General features: G+C 38.5%; 1 protein-coding gene across 1 annotated transcript; it reads right to left on the minus strand.

Moving 5' to 3' along the window:
- Nucleotides 1–2,799: 2,799 nt before the first annotated feature.
- On the minus strand, nt 2,800–3,540 carry LOC142173703 (uncharacterized). The gene is made up of 2 exons (XM_075239327.1): nt 3,183–3,540; nt 2,800–3,077 (listed from the first exon to the last, which is right to left on the minus strand). Exons 1-2 carry the CDS (start codon nt 3,538–3,540, stop codon nt 2,800–2,802), a joined length of 636 nt encoding a protein of 211 aa, XP_075095428.1.
- Nucleotides 3,541–13,261: the final 9,721 nt, after the last annotated feature.

Genomic DNA, 13,261 nt, shown 5'->3' on the forward strand with positions numbered 1-13,261 from the left:
TAAGGTTATCATCCAGGAATCATTTCCTAATTAATGAAATACCAATGTGTCTGAAATCCGTAGGTACACCATCCGCTTCTTTTTACATATACTACTATAAGCATTGAAATATAAATTAACGAGAACAAAAAATTGAAATAACCCAAATAAAGGATCTTAATATGTTATGTACTAAAATGAAAATGAGAATTAATGGAAGAAGAACAAGAATTTTATTGAACAATCACTCTCAATCGATTACAATATGGCCTAATTAGCCAATCTATGCAATTGACCTAAAAGAAGAGAAGAAAAGAGAAGGAGAGAGGTTAGAGAGAAGGAAGATTTTGAGAGAGGAGAGAGTAGACAGATAAAGTGGTTAGGAAATGTACTGGGCGGTAAAAACTAACTACTTCAGCTCCTATTCAGTTATTTATCTAACTAACTATCACTAATTGGGTCTAATGGGTAATTGGTGTAGTGGGCTTCCGTCCTTATTCTAATAGGCCCAATAGGCGTATCCCATTAAGACTTGACCCATTCTTCATAAGTGTTGTAACCCTACTTTCCTTATTTGTATCGAAATTTCCCTTTGTAATACTTTGTAGGGACCAAAGAATCGAGCATAGAGCTTGACATGTCTTCTCACCTCGATAGAGGATTGTCGATAGAGCTGTAGTTTGAGGTAGACTAGGTCCCCTACCTCTAAGGTCCTTTTAGTTTTGAGTCATTCTGCGTAGAACTTCATTCTGGATTGTGCTTGTACGAGATTGTCACGTAATGTCTGTAATACATGTTGTCTTAAATTCAACCCAGCTAGACCCTGGTGTGTATTAGGCAGAGCTCCCAGTGATAGTTGAGTTGGGGTGACCATATAGAGCTTTAAATAGAGTGACTTTGAGGGAATTTTGAAAGTTGGTATTGTACCACCAATCTGCTAGTGGTAGCCACCTAGCCTAGTGCTTGGGATTCTCAAACACCATAGCTCGTAAGTAGGTTTCTAGAGATCGGTTTAGTCTCTCAGGTTGCCCATCGGACTGTGGGTGATAAGCTGAACTCATGTTGAGTTTAGTCCCCATTGTCCTGAATAAATGTTTCCAAAAATAACTAGTAACGATAGTCTCTGTCTGAAACAATAAACCTAAAAAGTCCATGTAGCCTATACACCTCCTTCATGAATAAATTTGCAACCTCATAAACTGAAAAATGATGTTTTAAGGCTAAAATATGTCCATACTTGGACAACCTATTCACAACCACTAGCACAACACTTTTGCATGTGGAAGAAGGTAGTCCTTCCACAAAATCCACAGATATGTCTTGCCACACCTTGTCTGGAATGGGGAGGGGTTGTAATAACCCTAGGGTGTGCACATTTTTAGACTTAATTCTCTGACAAACATCATATTCACTAACCTATTTGAAAATATTTGACTTCATGTTAGGCTAATAGAAAATCAATTGCAGTCTTATGTAGGTACCTGTTGTCCAGAATGACCCCTTATGGGTGATTGATGCATTGCCTCTAGGATTTTACTCCTGAGAGTAGCCCCTCTACCTATATAGGGTTTTGTGTTTATATCCGATGACACCCTACTGTAAGGAATAATCTAGATTGATGCCTGGAGTGGAAGCTAATTCACCAAACAGTGTTAAAGAAATGAGGTCATAACCATAGTTGTGACTGATTTCCTGTAACCAAATGGGCAGAACAGTAGAAATTGCAAATAGAGTGGACTCTTGTTCCTGTCTCATTGACAGGGCATCAACTACCCTGTTTTGAGTATCCTTCACCTCATAGTCTAATCTTAGGAGTTTAGTAAGGCCTTTCTGTTGCAAAGTAGTGGTAATTTTCTGCTCCAACAAATACTTCAGACTTTGGTGATCTGTCATTACAATAAAAGTTTCCCCTTGTAGATAGTGTCTCCATTTTTTCACTGCAATTAATATTGACATATATTCCTTCTCATAGGTTGATAACCCCATATTCTTTAATGAAAAAGCCTTGCTTAAGTAAGCTATTGGTCTCCATTGTTTCATTAAGACAACCCACATTCTTGTAGAACATGCATCAGTTTTCACAATGAAAGGCTTGGTGAAGTCAGCTAAGGTTAAAACAGGTGCTGAAGACATTGATGTTTTTAGCTGATTAAAAGTTATTTCACCCTCTTCAAACCACTAGAAGAAATTTTTCTTTAGAAAATTGGTCAGAGGTCTACTGATAATTCCATAAGACCTTACAAACCTCCTATAATAGCCAATGAGACCCAAGAAACTCCTTAAGGCCTTGATAGATTTAGGAATAGGCCAGTTGAGCATGGCCTCAATCTTAGTAAGGTCAGTAGCCACTACTTGTCCTGAGATAATGTGACCTAAGTACTCCACCTTGTTTTGAACAAAAGCACATTTAGAAAATTTAGCATAAAGTCTCTCCTTCTGAAGCACATCCAACACTTGTCTGAGGTGAATAACATGGCTCTCCACTGAAGGAATGTACAATAATATATCATCAAAGAATACCAGCACAAACTTCCTAAGAAATGACCTGAAAACATGGTTCATTAGGCTTTGAAAAATAAAAGGAGCATTAGTTAACCCAAATGGTATGACATTGAACTCATAATGCCCCAAATAAGTTCTAAATGCAGTCTTGTATATGTCAGATCCTCTCATTCTAATTTGATGATATCCAGTCGTTAAATCAATTTTTGAATATATGCATGAACCACTCAACTCATCCATGCGATCATCTACTATAGGTATAGGGAATTTATCCTTAACATTCATCTTATTTAATTCTCTATAATCTGTATAAAATCTCTAGCTACCATCCTTCTTTTTAACCTGTAATACTGGTGATGAGAATGGGGAGTGACTTGGTTGTATGGTTCCATTGTTAAGCATATCGGTTACTTGCTTTTCTATCTCATTCGTTTGGAAATGATTATACATGTAGGGTCTAATGCTGATTGGAGATGCATTAGGATTGAGGGATATGAAGTGATCATGACTCATCTGTGGTAGTAGAGACTTTGGCTCAGCAAAGACTCTTGGAAACTCAGCCAATAACTCCGTAATCTGCTCATGTATGCTTTCACCTTATGTATTTGCTTGGGATGTAATGATAAAGAGATGAGCCCATAACAGTTGACCCTTCTTAAGTAACTGCTTTACTTCTACAATTGACATGATTTGAAACCTACCTTCTTCAGAGAAACCCTTCAGTTCAACTCTCTTCCCTTTCACACTAACCTGCAACCTATACTCAATAAAGTCAAACACGATAGGGTTATGTTTCCTCATCCAATCCACTCCTAATACTATATCAAAGCCCCCAATGTCTAACAATCTCAGCTTATGTTCAAAATCAATGCCTTGCATTTTCCATTTGAACTGGGGACAAGAGTAATAACTCATCAAATTACTCCCATTAGCAGTTGTGACTCTCATTGGCGCATCCAACTGAATCACACACCCTAACTGTTTTGCAGTTTCACTTGCTACAAAATTGTGAGTACTCCCACTATCTGTGAGGATCACCATGACCTGCTTGCCATACATCCCTTTCAATTTGATAGTGGTAGATGTAACTGTAACGCGTAATTTTTGACCCGCACGATTTTTAAAGATTATATTTAGTATTTGTAGTATTTTTAATATTTAAATGAGTTTATAGATATTTTTATCTTCAATTTTAGTTTTAAAATATAAAATTGAAAACGCAAACAAAAAAAATAGTTTCATTTTTTCTATTTAATTCAAGTATTAGGTATTTTTAGAAAGATATTATTTTTAACCCATTTTTATTTTAGTATAATCCTGAAAAATACCAAAAATAGTTTCATGTCATAATATAGTTATTTTAATTAATTTGGATTGATTTTATATTTTTATGGTGTTATTTTAGAAAAGAAATTAATATTTTTAGCCAAATTGCAAGAATTGTAGAATTAAAGGGCCAATTTTATAACCCAATGCCCTTCAACTTGGCAAGCCCAATCTTCTTAGACTATAACCCATCAGATTTCTTCCTTCCCAAAAACCCTATTTTGGAGAACTCTTGAAATAAGGCTCTGATTTTCTCTCATTTCAGGGGATCGGCCGCTGCTTTACCCTTCTCCTCTATCCCATCTTTTTCTTCTGATCTAGCCATAACCACCACCTATACACCACCTTAACTCCATGGAAATAGCACCCTTTTTACACATGAAATCAAACCCAAAACTAGCTGAAACGCAGCACCAAACAACCCCAAAAATAGTCGTCGTCGCACCATGTTTGCCGACAAACAGAGGTTCGTTTTAACTGTGTAAGGCCACTGTAACGATCCGGTCGGTCGTTCCGAGAGTTGTAGCTCCGTTTTTCCTATTTCTTCTTATTTATGTGTTGTTTAGCTGTGTGAATTGTATCGAGTTGGTAGGTTTGGGTTCAGAGTAGTTTTGGAGTGAAATGAGCACTTAGTCTCTTAGTTAGAAAGTTAAGTTAGAAAAGTCAACCGGAAGTTGACTTATGAGTAAACGAGTTCGGACTTGGATTTTTATGATTCGGTTAGCTTCGTTGAGTAATTTTAGACTTAGGAGTGTGTCCGGAATATAATTTGGAGGTCCGTGGTAGAATTAGGCTTGAATTAGCGAAAGTTAGAAATTTGGCGATTTTGGTCGGCAGTGGTAAAATTAGGTATCGGGGTCGGAATGGAATTCTGGAAGTTGAAGTAGGTTCGTAGTATCATTTGTGATGTGTGTGCAAAATTTGAGGTCATTCGAACGTGGTTTGATAGGTTTCGGTGTCGTTGGCGAATTTTGGAAGTTTAGAAGTTCTTAGGCTTGAATCCGAGGTTGATTTGGTGTTATGGTATTGTTTTGGGTATTCCGAAGTTTTGACTAAGTTCGGGTATTGATATATAACTTGTTGGAATTATTGATTAAGGTCCCGAGGGGCTCGGGATAATTTTGGATGGGTATCGGGGAGTTTGGAAGTTGGAAAATGCAGCTGAAGCTGCTGCTACTGCTATTTCTGCACCTGCGGAAGGAGGAGTCACAGGTGCGAGGTCGCTGGTGCACAAGGGAGTTCGCAGGTGCGGGCAGTGCTGGGCTAAGCAGGATGCACAGGTGCGAGAAGTCTATCCATCTGCGAGCCCGCAGGTGCGAGACCTGGGGCGCAGATGCAAAAGAAAGGAAGAAGGCTGGCTTCGCAGATGCGGCGTGGCACATGCAGGTGCGCAAGCGCAGGTGCCACAGGTTGGCCGCAGATGAAGAACCTGGGCTCATAAGTGAGTTTCACACCTGCGATGGATTTTTTCGCAGGTGCGGTTGCACAGAAGCGAAGAAGAGGGTCGCAGGTGCGGAACCCCTGGGGCAGAACCTATAAAGTAACCCTTCGCGAATTTGTGCCCTTTTTCCACCATTTTTGAACGTGTTTTGAGCTTAGGGCATATATTTCAAGGGAGAATCACGAGATATCAGTGAGGTAAGTCGTTTGGGTTTAATTACACGCATTTATGATGTTTTTCTACTGATTAGCTATGAAATTAGTAGGGGTTTAGGGTGAAATTGAGGGAGTTAGGGCTTGAGTTTTGGAGAGTTTTAAGTGAGGATTTGAGGGACCAAACGGAGTCCTATTTTGATGAATTTTATATGGTTAGACTCGGGAGAGAACGAGAATTATTATTCTGCCATTTTTGACTGATTTCGAAATGTGGGCCCGGGGGCCGGGTTTTGGCCTATTTCGGATTTTTGGCCTATTTATGTAGTTTTTATTGTGAAATTCGATTCTTTAGCCTATGTTGATAGTAGTATTCTGATTTTGATTAGATTCGAAGCTTTTGGAGACCAAGTCCAGAGACAAGGGCATCCCGGAGTAGGATTTTACGTTGTTAAGGTAAGTAACAGTTTTAACTCTGCTTTGAGGGTATAAACCCGGAGATTTGACACCACGTGATTGTTTGGAAGTGATACCCACGCTAGGTGACGGGCGTGTGAGGGTGCACCGCGATGAATTGAGACTTGGTCCATCCCGAGAAGCTGTGAGGTATAATGGCTATTATCTATGGTTATGTGTTTATTTGTTGTTGAACTTGTTTTCCTTCATATTAGAGATCATGCTTAGGCGTTATTCATGCTCACATTAATTGAACTCAGTCATAGATATTATTGTACATGTTTACCTCAGTCCCTATTATTTTGTTGATATGTTGTGATACTTGACGTGGGCTGTGTTTCCCTTATTTGTTGATGATGGTGAGGCTAGAGAGGTACATGACTCAGTGAGGCCAAGGGCATGTTGTGAGGTATTTGATTGAGGCACGTGAGTTGTCCGTGCAGATCCAGGTATAGATACCATAGTGCTTGAGTTGTCCGCGTAGCACGTGAATTGATCGTGCGGATCCAGGGATTTGATATTATGGCACGTGAGTTGTCCGTGCTTAGCGCTTGGACTTTGGGAGCCCCTCCGGAGTCTGTACACACCCCCAGTGAGCACAGGTACCTATTGAGTGTTGAGTGCTGAGTGCGAGTGCCGAGAGCCAAGTGCTGAGTGATATTGCTGTGAGGTTTCATTGCTTTTGCTGTTGCTGCACTTTACCTGTTAATTTCTTTGTAGCATTTATTGAGTTGACGAAATTTACCTGTTTATTTTTGTTTATTTTCAATTATGATAAAGAAATAATTAAATTGTTTTACTTAGGTCGTCACTACTACTCAGTTTCTTAGTTATTTCTGTTACTACTCAGTCGGTTGTACTCATACTACACCCTGAATATTATGTGCAGATCCAAGTGAGTTAGAGCGCAACGATCGTTGAGTTCAGGACGGCTATCGTTGGAGACTGCAAGGTAGCTGCTAGCGTCCGCGGGACCTTGTTACTCCTTTTATCATTTCTTCTTTTGGACTATATTGATAGTTAGATAGTTTTACTTCTTAGTTCATAGATTTAGACGCTCATGATTTAGTGACACCCCGATGTTTGGGGCTCGTTTTCGTATTTTCTATAATTATATTTAGAGTTGATTTAGTTTATGAAAAATTCAAATATTGGAAATGTTTTATTAAATTCTTGTAATCAATTTAGTAGTAATATTTTGGGAAATAGGCTTGCCTTGTAACACGATAGGCGGCATCACGACCATGGTTAGATTTTGGGTCGTGACATCCACCCACGTTCAGTCGAATTTTTGAGTTGGGTTCAAGGTTTCTGGCGTCGGCGCAGGTCTCGATCGGATCATGGTTTGTTTATAATGAACATGAAGTTTGCTTGGTTGAGCTCCAGTCGAAGGCGTGAGCAGATTTTCATTTTTGTTTCGAGTTAGTTGTTAGATTTTGCTTCGCGTTGTAATCAAAGGCTTATTTTTGAATAAAGGTTCAGAAGGAACTTTGGCTGCAAAAGGTCCATTCTATCTTCTTTTCTTTACCATTTTAGCTCGACATCATGCATTAGTTAATTTGTTAGTCTTTTACTGCTTGTTTATTGATTGTTTGAGCTAGTATTTCATTGCTATATTTTGTGATTATTTTGTTTACTTGGAGCTTCTCATAAATGTGTATGTTACTATTGCACTGAGATAAAGGAAACATGCTGGAGTGCTTGTGTGTTTTGCATGATAACTTGATAGTTCATGAAGTTTTCTTTTCTAGTCTATTTGGGCGCTGCTAAGTTTGATTAGTAGATTAGGCCAAAATTATGTTACTTTGGTATGATGGACATATAATGGATTCCTTTGGGCTATTTGGTTTGATTGAACTATAAGAGTAAGTAGGCCATTGTTGAATTCGTTGATTTGATCGTGAGGAGGTCTAATGAATTATATGGATTTGAGATTAGAAGTTGACCCAATTTTGTTTTCCATAACTCATTGCCTCACAATAATCTCAAATTAGTTTAGATAAAAAATAAATAATTCATGAACATTCGTAGCATGCATTATGCGCGATTAATAAATTATCATGGCCACGGGTACGGTTCTCATGGCATGGTCACGATACGTAAATCCTAATTCTAGTGTGCGTTTCATGTGACTCGACCATAACTTCAAATAATAATAAAAATCAACATATTGTAGATCGCGGGTGCGTTTCACGTGACACGATTCGCAATATGTAAAAAGCGGTATTGCACAAAAGGTTCTAAAACATATAAAAATTCAGATAATTAGGCCAATTATTAATAGTTGAGTGACAGTGCTAAAACTACGGAACTCGGGAATGCCTCACACCTTCTCCCGGGTTAATAGAATTCCTTACTCGGTCTTCTGTGTTTACGGACCAACATCAGAGTCAAATTTCCTCGATTTGAGATTTAAAATAAATCCGTGACTTGGGACACCGTAATAATTATTCCAAGTGGCGACTCTGAAAAATTAAATAAATAATCACATTTCAAATAATGTCACTTAAATTGGAAAAAACTCCCTATCCCTTGGGGAAAAAAAGGTGTGACAACTCTGACGACTCTACTAGGGAGATAGCCCAGAATCTTCTATTCAGGGTTCAGAATTCGAGCTTAGAATAACTATGATATTTGGCTTTTGTTTATTATCTGATTTTTACGTGTTTGTGCCTAATGCGCTAAATGCCGCTTCTTTCCGCTTTGATATTGTGTGAACTGTATATAAACTGTTACGAAACCTTTCTTCTCTCTGAGTCTTCTAAATCTTTTGGGAAGCGTGTGCTTCGCGTGGCTTCTTTTCTGTTAGAGTCATATCTTAATTTTAGAACGAGGATCAGACAAGTTGCAAAGCCGGTGAAGCTTCTATATTCCCTGTATGCTACCCCCCTCGGCTTGAATTGTCCGCGCGGGTAAGCCAGGTCTAGAATAATTCAGCCAAGATTTAAACTTAGAATAACATAACCTCATGTCGGATCCCTAATAGGAATGTTTGTTTGCATCACGTCCATCTGACTTTGGGGACTCAACACAGGGGTTGGGTCCGTCTAGGACAGGTGTACCCAAATTAAAAGATCATCATGATGCATCTTATGTGCTACTTGCGCATTTATTTGTTTCGGCTTGCATGTTGACTGGCTTCTAGAATAGGAAAAGAAAATCCCAAAAAAAAAAAACAACAAGAGTGAGAGGTAGTTATTTGAAAAACTCTGAAACTCTGCCGAAATGTTGAAAAAGAAGATAAAGAAAATAAGCCAATGTTTTTAAAAAGTCATGTTTCCCCTGTTCCGTCAAATTTGACCGAACTACGCGGGTCTGATTCTCATCGGATGTGAGATATGTAGGCAAATATCATCGGTTCCTGCCCCCAATTTTCAAAAAAATCCAAAAATATTTTTTTTTAAGTCCTCCTTTAGAAGTCTTTCCTTAGAAAATTCCAAATAAAAAAATTTTAAAACCAAAAATAGTTTCTTTCTTTATAGAAGTCTTTTATTCGAAAAAGAAAATCAAATCAAAATCCAGAAATATTTTTTTCCATTTTTAGAAGTCTTTCTCCAAAACAAAAAACTTCGAAATTAAAAACAATATATTTTCTTTCTTCTTTAAACGTCTTTCTTTTCAAAAATTCTAGACAAAAAAAAAATAAAAAATAAATCAAATTCCAAAAATATTTTCTCTCTTCTTTGTAAGTCTTTCTTTTGAAAATTAAGAAAAAAAAAATCAAAATCCAAAAAAGAGTTAGTTTATTTCCTTTATTCCTAATCTTCCCGAACTATGCAAGATCTAATTCATGTTCCCACATGATACGTAGGCAACCCACATCAGGTTCGATCGACTACTTAAAAAAATAATAAAAAAAACCTTGATAATAATAAGGACTGACTGAGTCCATTCTAACGTGTCTCTTGTTTTGAATTGTAAAGAAAGTTTGAGGTGGTCAGTTTGTGGTAAGCTGGAGACACAAAATCCAAGGGGAAAATGCCATTGACAACTGACATCGAAGCTGTTACAAGTGCTCAAGATACTCAGGGTCAGAGGGTTCAACAAGAGTCTACTGTGGTTGAGGAAAATAGAGCACTGAAGCAGCAAATGACTGAAATGTGTCAAGCATGGGCCGATGGCCAAGGACTGCCTTTTTCTATTCATGGTTTCCCAGAGTTCACATCCATCTCGTCTACTACCATTCTGGTCTCAGTGTCTGATCAATCTTATCCACCTGGATTCAGTCTTTATCCCAAATGTACGACTACAGCTAGAACTTCTGTTGCGTGCTCCCAAAGTGTGTCATTGACAACCAATCAGATAACCACAATTGTTATGCCCGTCTTCACTATCCCACAGCCGACGGTGGTGCAGAGGAAAACTCATGAGTCACAATTTTCTACCCAGCAAGAACACCACTCTCCTAAGTACCACTCGTACCTATTTGATCTTCCTGCAAAGATTGAGAAGCCTACCTGAATGATGGCACAGGAAGAAATGACCCGAAGAATGAAAAGCTTAGAACAATAGTTGAAAAACATGCAAGGGTTGGCAGGTCAGAAGAGTATTGCCTTCAAGGATCTATGTATATTCCCCGATGTTCGTTTGCCACTTGGTTTCAAGACCCCCAAATTTGAAAAGTATGATGGACATGGAGACCACATAGCCCACCTAACAAGGTATTGCAATCAACTAAGAGGTGCGGGAGGAAAGAAAGAATTACTGATGGCTTATTTTGGGGAAAGCCTTACAGGAGTAGCCTCCGAATGGTTTATAGATCAAGACACCTCTCACGGGCATGTCTGGGATGACATGGCTTGGGCCTTTGTCAAACAGTTCCAATACAACATCGACATCGCCCCAGACCATAATTCCCTTTCAAACATGAAGAAGAAACCAACTAAAAGTTTCAGGGAATATGCCATTAAATGGAGAGAGCAAGCGGCTAGAGTTAAGCCACCCATGGATGACCACGAGCTAATCATTGTTTTCCTTGAGGCTCAAGAGCCAGATTATTTTCAAAACATGATGTCCGCAGTTGGAAAATCCTTCTCGGAAGCAATCAAAATTGGGGGAATGGTTGAGAATGGCCTTAAGACAGGCAGAATTATAAGTCAAGCAGTTCTCAAAGTCGCAACTCAGGCTGTCCAGATTGAATCTGTTAATTTTAGTGAAACGAATGAGAAGGATGAAGAAACCATGATGACATTAGGGTCGAGAAGAGGTCCTAGGAGAACATCTCGAAGGTATGACCAGCCTCGTCTGGTTTCCGATGATTTCCCTGAGCACTACTATCCACCTCAGAACGCACATAACTCTGTTGCTCCACCTCAGAGCCCACAATACTCTGTTGCTCCACCTCAGTATGTTGTCCATCCACCAAGATACCCCAGAAGGCGAGCAACAGCACCACAAAATCTCCACCAGCCTACACAAAATTTTCAAGTGCCCCATAACCCACATCCAAGCCAGAGGTATAGAGGGGAATAAAGGTTAAAAGATAATTTTACACCAATAGGAGAGTCCTATTCAAGCTTGTTCGAGAAGTTAAAGTATTATGACATAATTACACTTATTCCTCCAAATCATGTGGACCCACGTGCAAGAAGCTTTGACCCTTCTAAAAGGTGTGAATACCATTCCAATACCCAGGGTACAATGTTGAAAGCTGTCAGGAATTGAAAAGAGAAACTGAAAGGATGATCCAGGAAAAACTGATTGTGATCCAAGACAGTGACACCCAGAATATCGCACAGAATCCTTTACCTTCACATGATGATGCACACTTTGTGGAGATGATACGTGGTGACATGGAACATGAGTATCCTCTCGGGAACTTGCTGATTGAAGTTAATGATATTGATATTGGAGAAGACCCTGGTGATTCTGATGAGCAATTTTGTGGCTAAATGTCAGGCTTAGTAATTGAAAAGTCATTCCTCCCTCAAATAGATGGATCTGGGATTGATTGTGGAACCGAGCATAGAGAACCGGGGGCGGGCTCCTCACTAGAAAGGAATCTTGGTAGCTTGTTTTGATATTTTTTCTATTATCTGGGTTATTTCAGGATTGTGATCCAGATTTTATTTGTTTTATTGAGTCAAACCTTCTATCCCTCTATTTTGTTTGTGTGAGTCTTGTTTGTCTGTTCTGTTGCTATTTTCATTATCCGAGTTATTTTAGGGTTGTAACTCGGATTTTAGGTTATTTGTCTTGTTGTTAAACCCTCCCATCCTTTACTCAATGAAATACAGTTTGTCCTTTTGTGTCATTCCATGCTTAGTTCTTTCGCCACTAGTTCTAGTTACATGACATGCATGCAAAATTTTTGGCCAGATCTTAGAAAATTGATTTAAGCATTAATTGGATAACTGGGAAAAAGACATTTTTGAGGATGAAAAAGAGTTGAAATACCTTGGAATTAAGCCCGAGTAAAATTCAAGTGGAACTAGAATAGTCATACCCGTGGAGGTTAAGGATCTTTACCTTCAAAATCATTGTGAAGATCAGATTTGAGAATGTTGAATCAATTAAAATTGGTGAAAAGTTTGACATCAATGGATGGGAAGTGTCTTTCGACCACGACACACTAAGAAGACATACATGCTCATCAATGTTGTGATCATAAAAGGATACTATGATTGGCATTCTCGAGGCTGGGAGGCCCTTTTTCAGCTATCCAGACACTTTTATATATATATATATATATATATATATATATATATATATATATATATATATATATATATATTATCCTTCGTTACCCCTTTTGAGCTTGTGTTATTTTCTTTGACCACCTCCCTTCTTGGAATCAAGTTTAGAGTTAAAAGTCAAAAAAATGAAATAAAAGAAAAAAAAAACTCCATGCCCCAAGAGTACAAACTGGGGCAATTCTTAAAGTTCAAGAGAAAAAAGAAGAAGAAGAAGAAGAAGAAGAAGAAGAAGGAGAAGAAGAATAAAAGAACAGTCAAAGGCCCATGCCCCCAGAAAAATAAAGGCTGGGGCAACTTGCTTTGAAAACAGAAGAGAGAAAAAAGAGAGAAAGAAAAAAAAGAAAAAAAAATGAAACAGAAATAAAGATGAAAAAACAATAGGTCAAAAGTTTGAACTACGTTCGACCTGATTCCTTTAAAAAGGATATGTAGGCAGCCTTACATGGTTCGGTCCAACCAAATAAGAGTTAAAAAAAAAAAAAAAACAAATTCCAGTATCTGAAACTGGGGCAAATATTTTATTTCGTTTTTAAAAGAGTCGATTCCAGGAGTTGTAAGTCTACAACCCCTCATTTTGAATGTACTTTGAGCCTTATGTCGTCCTTTCTTTCCAACCCTATCCAAAAACCTTCCAAATAAAGACCTCCCGATATGCCTTCAAGAATGCCAAGAGAAGCATCCAATGAGCAACGGTTGTCACGCGACATAGA

This window comes from Nicotiana tabacum, chromosome 19 (assembly GCF_000715075.1).
Source record: "Nicotiana tabacum cultivar K326 chromosome 19, ASM71507v2, whole genome shotgun sequence".
NCBI lineage: Eukaryota > Viridiplantae > Streptophyta > Magnoliopsida > Solanales > Solanaceae > Nicotiana > Nicotiana tabacum.

Bases quoted from the DNA above. Each gene is read 5' to 3' on its own strand.
- LOC142173703 (XM_075239327.1), bottom strand. From the start codon at position 3,540: ATGTATGGCAAGCAGGTCATGGTGATCCTCACAGATAGTGGGAGTACT. The intron at 3,078-3,182 runs GTAGGTTTCAAA...CAAATACATAAG, and splicing joins GAAGGGTTTCTCTGAAGAAG to GTGAAAGCATACATGAGCAG.